This window comes from Pterocles gutturalis, unplaced genomic scaffold (genome assembly GCF_000699245.1).
Source record: "Pterocles gutturalis isolate BGI_N339 unplaced genomic scaffold, ASM69924v1 scaffold14723, whole genome shotgun sequence".
Lineage (NCBI taxonomy): Eukaryota > Metazoa > Chordata > Aves > Pterocliformes > Pteroclidae > Pterocles > Pterocles gutturalis.
In genome coordinates, this window is record NW_010120695.1 from 1 (window position 1) to 13050 (window position 13050).

General features: G+C 44.7%; 1 protein-coding gene across 1 annotated transcript in view; it reads left to right on the forward strand.

Moving 5' to 3' along the window:
* Nucleotides 1-1887: 1887 nt before the first annotated feature.
* CEP170B (centrosomal protein 170B) overlaps nucleotides 1888-13050 on the forward strand; it is a gene marked incomplete at its 5' end in the record, with an annotated part of 26375 nt that continues 15212 nt past the window's right edge. Inside the window, 6 exons of the mRNA XM_010076998.1 lie at nucleotides 1888-1989; nucleotides 3113-3589; nucleotides 6587-7350; nucleotides 9390-9578; nucleotides 9773-9881; nucleotides 11341-13050. The exon at nucleotides 11341-13050 is cut by the window's right edge and continues 51 nt beyond it. Of these exons, the coding sequence (XP_010075300.1) occupies nucleotides 1888-1989; nucleotides 3113-3589; nucleotides 6587-7350; nucleotides 9390-9578; nucleotides 9773-9881; nucleotides 11341-13050 (3351 nt within the window). The remainder of the gene's footprint in view (nucleotides 1990-3112; nucleotides 3590-6586; nucleotides 7351-9389; nucleotides 9579-9772; nucleotides 9882-11340) is intronic.

Genomic DNA, 13050 nt, shown 5'->3' on the forward strand with positions numbered 1-13050 from the left:
TCTTTTCCCCTTACCCCTTTAATTATCTTCCCATATCCCCGGGAGCGGGGAGAATGAGCGAGCAGTTGCCTGGTATTTGCTGTTGGTAGCCAGGTGGGTTAAACCACGACAAAACCCTGCATTTGGGTGCCTGTGTTCATTGACAAACCTGTGAATAGGGTTTTTTTTCTTTTTCTTTTTTTCATTCCCCTTTCCCTTGAGTGGTTTACCCATCCTCAGTTATGAAATATATTGCGTGGCAATTCCAATTTATTCATGGTGAGAAATGCTTCCCCCTTTGAACTTTCAAAGGCCGCCTACATAATGGAAACACAGTTTATCTTCCACGCACTCTAGGCAGAGAAGAGAGTAATGCTTTCAGCCTCTTTTGATCCTCAGTGTGAAGGGAGGCAGTGTGTTTAATTCTGAAACACGAAGAAGATCTCTTGAAAAAGGCCTGTGGGCAGCATCTTTAAAGCACAGTTTCTGCCTGTGGACTGTCAATGTGTGAGCTTATATATCTCTGGAACTGCTCTAGAAAAAAAAAACACATCTGAAGTGGTGGCCATTGGGTCTGTGTAGCTTTAGAAACAGCAGCATAAAATCAGGCTTTTTTTTTTTTTGACTTATTTAATTCCCTTTCCTCTCCTGACTTCCCTTATGCTAATGACTACTTTCTGTCATGTCTCTATTAAAGTAGGGAATGCAAAATTGCAGGGCTGTTTGAGGGCTGCTTTACACAGAGCAGTGTGTGGTGTTAAAACCACAAGCTGAGCAGCAGCTGGCGGTAGAAGCCCGACTATATCTCTGGAGCTGGAGCCAGGGTTTAAGACATGGCCACTAAAGCATGTGCTGGTGTCTGTTATGGGTAGATGCAGAAGCAGCTAACAAAGCTGGAGCTTAACCTCAGCCCCTGACCTATCCTTGTGTTTCTATCACCTCTAGATGAAAGAACAAAAGCTACTTTATTTGCTTCTCTTATTATTATAAAAACATAATAATAATAACCATGCCACAGGTGAGTTGAGGTGTATTCTTTTTACTTGTTGCATAAACAGCAGCAGCCCAAGGCACTGCCAAAACACAACCTTGTTTTGTGGGAGACAAAATGAGAAGCAGTGGATCAGTTCCTTTGGGTACCAGTTGTTGCAGTGAAGCACTGATGTTCTAGTGAGTGCTTGCTGAGCAGAGGAAACGATAGAAGCCTGGCTCTTCTAGGGAAAACTTCTCCATGAGATAAACCTCTGTCCTGCAATGACTCTGGAATGTACTTGGTTTACTTTTAAGTTTTGGAGTGCAAGAGTTTACTTCTTCTTTATGTATGTGTAAGGACATGGTTTTACCATTTTCCCTAAATTTGTAATGCTTCAAGAATTTCCTCTTGTAGGATGTGTGTCACTTAGAGTGGGAGTAGTGAATAGTTGGAAAAAATTCCTGGCCTCACAACATCCAAGGTATATGGTGAGGCAAGAAAGGGCAGAACTAAAGTCTTCCCAATTAAGATCAGGAAAAAAAGTCTGATTTTCATCTGAATTGCAGCTGAGTTGCATACATTTTTGTGGTTAGTGTTTTGTAGCCTGTCCTGCCAAAAATCTTCCACTTCTTGTGAATAATGAGGCTAGAAAGGGAGAAAAGCCAGTATTTGGGAAACACAGCTGTGAAAGACAGTGAGAGGAGGTGGAGTCAGCATCTTGCAGCAGAATGTAAAAACGAAAAAAAGGGGGTAAAAAGAAAAGCCTGAACATACTAATTGCTGTGCATAATTTGCTGTTGTTATAACTGCAGTATAACAAGTACATGATCTCATCTGACCCTGCCATTTTTCCCTTTTTGTCATGTGGTTGACTTCTGTGAACCTGGTAAACCTGGAATATTCTGTGTCAAAGTATTTGCTTATCCTCTTCCTAGAAACCAATACTTACCGCACCCCTCTTTATGGACAGCCCTCCTGGTGGGGGGAAGATGATGCAAATAACAAGGAGGACAGAAGGCAAGAGGAACATTACTCAGGTAACAGAGGTGATTTGGGGTGGGAGAAGATGGGGGGCAACAGAATTTCTGCACACTTTTGATCTCTGCTGTGTGAAGCCATCCTGCTTCAAGGCTTTAATTAACACTTTTTTCATGTTCATATTTGCACATTCCTGTATGTAGATTGCTGATGATGAAGCCAGAATAAGGGAGAATTTAAATGTTTCCCCTAAAATATCTGAATGTTAGAGATAGCAGTTGTGGAATAATTCAGTATGGATGAGAAAGGCCTCGCTAAGCTTGTTTGAGATGTAGTTATACAACAGTGATGTGTCTGTGATTGTATGCAGCCCACCTGACTAAACCATCCACTGTATCTCCCAAGAGTTTCCTATCTAAGAGGCACTTAAGAGCTGATGCATTGACTGGATTTGATTGATGTGGAAGCAACCTGTTTCTCACCTCGTCATCCTTGGAAGCCGTTTAGTCTTAACCGTTCCTGTTGTTGTGAATCTGTATGCATGGAAGGTGCATCTTTTTTCACTTGTGCAGTAAAACTGATGTTTCTATCAAGCATATGCTTTATTGCACAAAGAAGTGTTTTATTTTGATGCATGTGCAGCCTGTCCTCTAACAGAGGAGGATTCTGATTAGCAGCCTTCTCAAAAGTTGAAATAAAACCCTCTAGCCAAGAAGTTTAGGTACTACTGAAAAAATAGTGGTTTTATCACTGGTGATGTTACAGAATTGGATGTTGATCCAGCAAAAACATGCCTGTGATTAGCTTTGCACACTCAAGCTTTTCCTTTAAACTATAGAAAGTTGAGTAGCTGTGCATGTAAGTGAATTCAGCAAAATGAAACAGGATCTTCCTTCCACATCAGCCCAGGCAGACAGAAACCTTAAAATGCCACCAACCGCATAAGTTCTGTCAAAACATGCAACTCTGCATGTGTCTGTGTGCTCAGCTCTCTCTGGGGAGCAATGGAAGAAAGGACAAAGTGAATGTTGGTCAGACCACAGCAGTGTAGTAAACACTGATTTTGGTGATGAGGCCAGAGTACAAATCTATCTAAAATGGAACTTGGGTTTTTTCTGTAGTACATTTCAGCTAATGTTTGTGAATTTAAGGTTTTCTTTCCTTTTTTTTTCCCTTTTGTAGAAAGATCCAAAGAGATAACCCAACATGAAGAGGAACTGAATGGTAATATCTCTACTTATAGAGATGCCCAAGAGCAGTCTGTGTTTGCCTTTCGGAGAGAGCCAAGTTACTTTGAGATTCCAACTAAAGAATTTCAGCAGCCATCAAAATCTCCAGAAACACAGGTCCATGAGATCCCAACAAAGGATGTTGATACTGTAGTAGCCCCCGTTGTACAGAGTCATGCTTCTTTCACCATTGAATTTGATGATGGTACCCCTGGTAAAATAAAGATAAAAGACCACGTAACTAAATTTTCACTCAGACAGAGAAGACCGTATAGTAAGGAACCAGCTCATACCGAAGTGATGTCAGCAGAGAGCAAAGTGGCTGACTGGCTTGTCCAGAATGACCCAAGCTTGATGAGACGGCAGTCTCCAGGAGAGGATGTGTACAGTACAAAGAGTGACCTTCCAGTTCATGTGAGGACGCTTAAAGGTGAGTGAATGTCTTCACCTGGCCCTGAAGTCATGTGTGATGCTGACCTGAGGACACTCTAATCTGGTTCCTCTACATCTGTAATGCCAGCTCGGCAGTTAACAGTGATTGAAAAAAAGATTTTTATTTTTAAATGCCTAAAATAATTTCCATGTCATCAGGCAGGCTAGTAAATACATGTATTTCACTGGGTTTTCTTCTGTTGGCTTCTCCTAGCTGAAGGAGTTACTTTTCTTTTTAGCCATAGTCCAGAAGAGGCTGAGTATGGTCATCCCGATGGCTGTACTGACCAGAGCTACTTGGTCAGATGACCAGAGGTCCTAACACAGAGCCTGGTGATGGGATTGAAATATACATGATCACCAATGGAGGAAATTATTGTGCTATAGAAGAAGGTTTCTTCTCTTAAACTAAAGCTTCTCTGAAATCCTGCTCTGTTCATAAACTTCAGATTTTGTGGACTTGTGTCCTGTTAAGTGTGTCACTGTGAGAAATTCTTTGGGGATTTTCAGAAGTGTGAAGTGTAGTTTGGAGCCCAGTTTTTAGTGCAGCTATGGGACTCATGATTCTCATGAGTCTTTGACTTGAATGTATTTTGCAAGATTTGAGCTTGCTTGAATGCCTCTCTTGGGCCATGCACTGAACAGCTAGGAGGAGACCACTGATTCCTGTGTTCTCGCTGCCTTGCAGGCCTCTGGAAAAGCTGTTGTTTTGAACTGCAACTTTAACTGATGAACCCGTATTGAAGGTTACTGGACTTAATTGGGCTTGAGGTCCTTCTTAAAAGAGAGCAATACCTTGTTTTCCTTTGAAGGAGTATTTGTCTGGTCCTTGTTGGAACAAATCTCATAATATGAAGAGTTTTACCTATTACACCTCCAACTTGCTGTTTTGTGTACAGTTTTTTGAGAAGCCCCTGTGGTCAAAATGGTCTCACCTATCTAGTCCTGGGGTTTGGGATGGCATGGAAATTGAACTATTTTGTTGTCATTGCTTGTTACTAGTTCTTCCCAATAAGGGACAGTGTTGAGGTGCGCTGCTTGATTATTTAGGGTCTTATTTTCAGTCTGCTGTGACTGTGTGATAGAGGGGTTTTGGTATTTGGGTTGTAGGGGGTTTTTTGTTGTTGTTGTGGTACTGAATTTTGTTGACTTGTGGAGGACATTGTCAGGGATGCAAATGTGCTTTAGTAGTTTTGCTCTTTCCTCTTGGAGAAAACTAGAGAGTTGGGCAGCTGCTGCTTATCCTAGGATTGTCGTGAGCGATGCACAGGAACACCAGACTGACTGCACTTGCCTCTTTACAGTCCATAAGGCATGGAAGGAAGCTGAGGTAATTTAAGGCATAATTTTCGTATCAAGAAATCAAGTCTGTGGACATTTGATTAAAACATACAGTGTCGGTGGCCTGAGGAGTTTACCCACCTCTGCTTTGACAGAGGATAGGGTGTGATTTATCTGAGATAGCTGTGTAACATGTTCTTCTGGCAGGGCTAATTTGGAAGATATCTTGGAGGCTACTGCTGGCTGCCTACCCGGTTTGGGTCTTCAGGATCAGAGATGTCCACCATCGGGGTTCATTAGTAACATCTGTTCCCTTTCAGGAACAATGTGGACGTAAAGCCTGGTATCAAGACTAGAGAGTTCAGGCCTTAGCAGGTTGAGGGGACATGCATGGTGTTCTGCTGGGGCATCCATGGGCACAGTGAGTGTTCTTCCCTGTGTCCTGACCATTTTACATTCAGCAGAGCCAAGACCCTTTAATTTAAGAACTTTCACTTCTAAGGACGAAGCTTATCAGCCCTCAGGCACAATGCAAAGTTTGCTGGCTTCCTTCATTGAGGGTGTGAGGAAACTCTTCAGAGGACTGACTCCTGGGTTGATTGGATCTTGTATTAAATTCTAATCATTTACAGCTAACTCGAGGTAATAAATAGTCTTCACTCGTGTGTCTGGAGAACTTGCAAAGTAGGTTTGAGCAGTTTTCCTTTCAAACACGTGGTATTTTAGCCAGTATATCTTGCTGCATATTACAGTCTAGAGCGCAGAGACCTCTTTCCCCGTTCTCCCGATGACAGGTTCCTGGTCGTTGACTGAATCGTGTTGTGTGCCTTCACACCCGTTTCCTTCTCCAAAAAAAGGTTTGTTTTTGTTTTACTTTTACCTTTTTGTTTTACTTTAACTTACTTTCTGAGGGTCCTGAACTCAGGTTCTGAGGGGCAGACCGTCACTGATACAATGAGAAGGTTGTAAAGGTGGTTGTCGCTAAGATAAGTGAAAATAATTATAAACTTATTTAAGCTTAGTGAACTCTTAAGTATTGATTAAACCTTTGCTTGGCTGGTGATAGAATGGTGTAACTCATGAGAGTGTCACAGTGTGATTCTTAAATCTTCAGGAAAAGTAAAGAATCCTGCAAATTCACTTTTCTGTTAGTCTCTGGTTTATTTCCCTCTTGAAGAGTGGGGTAACATGGATGCGTGCACTCATAATGCACTGATCCGGTCTTTCATCGTGGGGATTTGGTTTCATGGGATGCAGCGTGTGGGATTTATTTACTGATCCTGCAGAGATGTTTCTGCTCTGTAACAGAGAGAACCTAATGAGGTGATCTTAGACTACAGTAATTGGACAGAATGGCAAAATAATGCCATAATTTTTATTTAAATGGAAAAAAAGAAAAAGACAAAGCATTAGGTGTCTAAAACAGGCAGTGATACAAAATCAGAAACCCTTGGGGTTGAGACGATTTCTTGAATTGGTTTTTGAAAACTTGATAGCCAACCAGTTACGAAAAGTGGGGTCAGGTGACAGCTGCCATCTTCTATTATGTCCTCTGATGGGATGCAATCCCTGTGCCACAGCAGATGCCTTTGGAGTTGTTTAATCTTATAGGACTTTTTTCTTTTAACTGAAAAGGTAAATTTCATCTGGGAGGTAATGACAGGGCCACAGCAACTGAGAATATGAAAGTCAAATCTGCATACCTTGTCTCCAGGCAACAGGCACGAGGACGGGACGCAGAGCGACTCCGAAGACCCTGTGGCGCCCAAGGTAGAGAAGGAGACGACAACAGGCAGTGAACGTGCGACGGAGCAAACTAAACTGCAACGCCAAATGAGGCGTGATCCCCACGAGATGCTGCACAACAAGCAGGCTTTCGTCATTGAGTTCTTCGAGGACACGCCGCGGAAGAAGCGGTCACAGTCCTTCACGCACAATGCTCACTCCTCTCAGAGCGACACTGATCCAGGGCAGAAGACCAAAGTTGACAAGCGTAAGAATGCGTTGCCGGCAGAGAAGCTGGGAAATGCAGTGCCACCATCCCACCTCGGGACCCAGGCGGGCAAACCTGGTAACAGCTCCTCTGGGACCCAAAGAACTGGCTCCTTCAAGAGGGAGAAGGTGGACGATCGGATCAACTCTTCGTCCTCCTCTGCATCCAGAGCATCAGCCAAAACTTATGGGAGCGTTGGGAGGAAGTCTAAAATGGCTCAGGATTTTATGGCTGAGTACTTACGGGAGACTGCTCAGTCTGGGAAAACAAGTGCTGAGAAACCAGCACCTCTGCCCATGCCAGTAGCTCCACGTGTGGTTATATCGTCAGAACCAGAGTCTGCCCCTGCTCCACCACCGGAGGTAAAGTCTGCCCAGGGCAGGAGGAATGATGAGGAAGACAGCGTGAGTGAGACAGGCACATACACCATTGAGACAGAGTCGCAGGATAAAGAGGTGGAGGAAGCGCGAAAAATGATAGATCAGGTAAATGCTGCTTTTCTGTGCTTGGCCAGTGAGCTAAGGGCTGAAGGCCTGGCCTTCTGCATCTTGTGCTGGAGGGCCTCACTTCATTAGCTGTTGCTGTGAAAGACTGCTCTCTTTTGAATTGGATGCAGTGGGGGTTTATGGTTAGAGATGGGAAATCATCCTGGGTGACCTGTGTTAAGGATAGGCCTTGAAAAAAACAAGAGGCTAGTCTTTAAAAAACCCCAACAAAACAACAGAATTACAAAAAAAAAAAACCAAAAACAAAAAACACCCACAGAGTGTAAGGCGGCAAGGTAAGCCCACAGCAAAAAGCTGCCTGACTTCCAGAATGGGATTTGGATGCAAAAGTGCAAGAGTGGGCTTGCCATCTGTTTAGAGGAAGGGCAACAGCAGAAGAAAGATCAGGCAGATCCTGCTGAGAGCCATGGCTGGGAGCAGCTCTGCTCTCTAGGACTGCTTCCAGGCCTCTGCCTTGGCATTGTGTTAACCTTCTGCCCACTGGTACAAAGACGGGAGCTCCAGCCTGTCACTGATGCAGCATCCCATGGTAGGCCAAAGGAAACGCAGGTCCAGGATTGGTGCTCTTGAACTCTCATGAGCCTTAGTGGTAGGTGGTTCTGTGGCAAGTGGCAACTAGTTGAGATAGTGAAGGGCAAAGGCAATCTTAGATGGATCTGTACTTGTTTGGATTTTGCAAAGTGAGTGATGGCCTAAAAACAAGACTCCAGAGATGAGGGAGAGGCTTAAAAAACCCCACCCAACTAAGCAACCGCAGGGCAAACTAAAGTTTGGCTGATTTTCAGGTTTAACTTTCATCTGTGGTCTATTACGGAAACAAAACTGGCAAGTTGCAGTGAAGATTTAGTGAAGTGCAGGCAGGAGGATTGTGAGGTGTAAAGGAAGCTTTAATTGAACCTGGCTTTAGAGCTTTGTATACAGTGTTCTGTGAGCCTGGATCTAGCTTCCCTTGTTTGTTTAGTTATTACACTTGTTCCTTAAATTTTGTTTGAAATGTGATTGGAAGCTCTCAGGGCAGGGTGTTTAAGCCACAGCAAGGCCTTAGTCCTGACATTAGATGGTTAATTGTTCTGGTAGGGAATATGAGGAAAAATGCCACAAAAATACAATTATTTCTGGGGAGTAGTCTTGACAGCTGTATGATTCGGGCAGGCAGGCTGGCCAAGTTCTGCTCCTGACTCTGCCATGGACTTGGTGCAGTGCAGACCTGCCACTTGGGAAACAACTAATAGCTGGACCTCAGTGTTTCTGTCCAGGAAGAAAGATGATATGAATTCTGGACTTGCTGAGGTTTTGAGGGGACTCTGCTTTTTGTCGTCCCCACCACCACATGCATGCTTTTTTTAGATAGAAGTGAGAGCGGAGAACTTTAAGGCTGTCTCAGCCCAGCCTAGGGTACCATCAATGGTGGCATCTTCATCTGAACTACTTGTAGTCAGGGAAGAGAAACAAGCCCTTCAGAGGCATGGATCTTGATTACTGCCCTAGGAAAGCCTGTTTATCTCCAGAGGGAATCTGGCCAACCATCTCAAACACTCGCCTGTCTCTGAGGTGCATCCTTTCCCAGGTCCTCATGTTGCAGTGGAAGGCTGCTTTGCTCAGCCCACTTGCCACTACAGGCTATGAAAGACCCTGGAGACGGAGCTTTCCCAGCTTTTTCTAATTCTCCGTGAATTATCTGGTAAATAGGTTTCCTGACACTCATCCTAAATTTCTCAGGGCTGAAAAGGGACTCCTTTTCAGTGAAAGTTATGACTGTTAAAGGCAATACGCTGAAATAATGAGGGTGAGAGGAAAGGTAGGCGTGAGTGGGATTCTATGAATAAATGTATTTAAAGCTGCTACTGTGGAGTAGAGAAGAGAATGATTTACTTAGTTTGTATGGAAGTGTTGGCAAGTGCTTCTGGCCCTTTGAGATCATATTTTGTGTGTGATTAATGCTTTGTGGATTAGGATTTTGGGCTAATGTTTTTCTGTTTTCTTGGTTTTTAATCTTTCTCATACAAACACCTTTTCAGGTTTTTGGTGTTCTTGAGTCGCCTGAATTTTCCAGAATCTCTTCAGCCTTTAGACCAATAATTAAAGGTGAAAAAGACGACTCCGGTTCTCATCAGCATTTAATCAGTGAAAATGGCACTAGTCAGAAGTCACCCTTGCTCCAAGCATTTGCCTCAAAAGCTGTGAGTGGGTCGCAGGCTGATGCACAGGTACGGGCAGTCCAGGTGGATTTGCTGGGATGGTGGAGGTGTAGATGGGCTTTCTGTCTGGATGGAAATGTGGTGCCTAGATTGATTTCCATTTTGAGAAGACTGAGTGATGTATGTATGAGAGGTGAGATTTTGTGGCTAGGATTTGGTTTACAAACGCTCTTTCTAACACTGCCTTCCCCACCTTGTTGTAGATGTCTGCATCATCTCAAGGGAGTCAGAAGTGGGTGTCTAGGTGGGCGAGCCTTGCAGACAGTTATTCTGACTCTGGGTCTGTCTCTGGGCAGGGTGATGGAGTTACAGGTAAGTCTTATCCTGACATTATTGTTTAAAGGTGGCTGAATCTAAGGCAGGATGATATGAAAAGCAGAAATTAAGGGCTTCTGTGCATCTGGCTGTGGCTTATTTTCTGTTTTAGCTAATGTATTTGGGGATGGGAGGGACAGAGTGAATTGTTCCCAGTAGAATAAAGATGGAGAGAGCCTCTGGTTTGCATTTCAGAGTCATCCAAGTAGTTCTTAAATGTTATGTTTGACGTGACTAAAGGGCACCTGGGAAGGGGAAAGATCATAAGGGCCTTGGGTGTTAACTAGCCCCGAGTAGTGATTCTTTAGACTGCCTTATGATGCCAGATGAAAGCCCGTTGCAAGTTGTCTTGGACATAATTGCTGTCTTGTGCTTTTTTTTCTGTGCATCTCCTGTCTCTGGCTGTTCTGAGAGTTTTAGGCTGTTCTGGGGTTTGCTGTCAAGTGGCAGGTTTGAAGTGTGGAGATTAGTGTAGAAAACTGGGTATGGAAGGGAGAAGGGGAATGGGAGGAGATGAGGCTCCCATTGTAGCTGGGAAGACAGCTTACAGACCTTCGGGTCCTGTTGGTATGCGAGAGAGGGAGAGCAGTGCTTTATTGTCTTTCATAAACTTTTTTCACCCTTTTTTGGTTGGAAATATTTGTCGTTACCTTCATGCCATCAACAGCTATAGATAGACGCTACTAAGATTAGAAGAAACCTTTGTTTTGGAGATGGCTGCCACTGTTTTCACACTGTGTGAGAACCTGACTCCCGGACTGTTTGTAATATTACCGTAGTCAACTAACCAGTTATCCTGATATTTAAAGGCAGTATCAGATATGAAGTCCTGACCAGCAGCATCAGAGAAATAAGAGCACTCTTTCTATGAAGTGTATCCATACTGATAAACCCACTGATGCTGGGGCAGTGTGCTCTAATTCAGAGCCTCTTAATTGTTATAGGGTCTTTCTCCTGAGACTTTGCTGTGGGATATGATTGTATGAGAATTTGCCCTGTGAAAAACACCATCTATTTAGTCAAATGGACTATGTTGCATAGAATGGCACTTAAACACTGCATCACTGCAGTGGTTTGTCTGATAGTTTTCACCTCATTCCAGTGGCCTGATTTATGGTAGATAGATGCCAGCATCGCTGTTAGCCTCTGAAGTATGTGCTTGTACTGAGAGGTATATTATGGGAGAATGAATCTGAAATCCTGCCTTGAGAGACGAAAGGTGTTGAGTACTGATCCAGCAAAGGAATTAAGTATAGTGTCTGTATTGATAAACCTGAGGAAGCAAGCACCAGCCAGGCCCTATTGATGTTCATATTACATAAAAGCTTAGTTCTAAGCACGTGTCTTGTGAGTACTTTTGTGGATTTGCACTTTGCAGGATCAAGCTTTTCCTAAATAAATAAATAAGTGGTATGGTTGTACAGCAGTTGATTCTTGTCCACTTAACTCTCTTCAGAAAGCCCTGTAGCCCCAAAACCTGGGGAACCAGAAAACACTGTGCCCTTGAGAACAAGGCGCCTTCTTCCCCAACTCCCACCAACCGATAAATCGGACAGCCCCACACCCGCGGTCCTGGTTTGCCAGGAGTCCTATTCTGAGGTTACCAAGAGAACCATCATTAAGGACCACTGTGTGGAAGCCTATGGAGATCCCAGCAGCCGCCTCTTCATCCAAGAAGACTTGGATCCAGATAGCCTCAGTGATGCCAGCAGATCTGACGATGGTTTCAGCACAGAAAAAGGCAAGAAATATAAAGAGAACAATAAAATGGTAGAGCAGATGGCAGAAGACACACGATCAGAGAGCCGGCAGCCAGGAGCCTCCCGGGTGTCTAACGTGAGAGCTGTAAGTGAGACAGTTTCCACTTCATTCTACATTGGTGATGACAGCAACGATGCAGGGATTCCCTCCAAGCTCTCCCTGAGTGTGTCCCATGCTCGAGCAGACAAAGATGGCAAGGATCAGGAGTTTTCCTTCAAGTCTGCTGGCACACCAGTTCCTGGAAAGCCATCGGTCAAAGATGTTAGCGCTTACATAAATGCAGCTGGAAAAGTGTTTATTTCCCTTCATCAGAGTCTTCCTCAAGATCAAGAAAACATGGCAGGAAAGGAAACATCATCTTTTGTGAGGCAGGAAAGTTTTACCAAAGATAAATCAAGCAGTGGTGTTCCTCAAAATAAACTCCCACATATTTCAAGTCACCCTCTGCTTAAAGATTTAGAGGCTGTTCGTTCAAGTCGTATGGACTTTGGTCAAGAGACTCATCTTCTCCTTAAGGACACTGAAACTGCCTTGGCAGCACTGGAAGCCAAATTACTTAGTCAAAGCCAACAGCTGGAGCCCTCGGAAGCTGCTGGTCAGCTAGAGGATTCGTTGTCAGGGGACTCAGACGTGGACACTGCCAGCACAGTCAGCTTGGTGAGTGGCAAAAATGTCCCGACAAGTGCCCCGAAACGCAAAGCGGTTGCAAGCTTGCAGAAGGAGAAATCTTCTTCCACACCGTCCATCCAGGACCAGTCCGGTCAGCCCAGCGCTCGGGACAGGCTGACAGAGAAGCGGAAAACACAAGCACCAGAGCCATCAAACCGTGCAGAGGCCGCCAAACGCTTCCAGATGAAGCGGAGTGCTGGGACTCGAGGGTCGCTCGACTTCACGGATGACGAGAAAAGCTCGAGCTTGCCCTACTTGCCGGTCCCTGATGCGGTTGTGTCTGACCATGAGCACTCAGTAACCCGTCCAGTTCCCAGAAGGAAACCTTTTACTCAGGCCACCAAGGAGGACCACAGCAAAACGACCTCAAATGTGCAGAAAATCCAGCAGGTTCTCACCCGCTCCAACAGTTTATCCACCCCGCGGCCCACGAGGGCCTCGAAGCTACGCCGTGCCCGGCTGGGAGATGCTTCAGACAACGAATGCATTGATACTGAGAAAACAGCCTCCAACCCTGAAACCACTGCTCCGGGCCCCAAGCAGTCCACAGAGACGAAGAAGCTCTCCCGACTGGACATCCTCGCCATGCCGAGGAAACGGGCAGGTTCATTTACTGTGCCCAGCGACTCTGAAACGGCACAGTCGAGGTCGGGGTTTTCGGGCAGGAGTGTGGAGTCCTATCGGAAGACAGGTGTTTCGGAGATGAGAGCTGCAGCAAGGAAAACGGCGGGTGGTG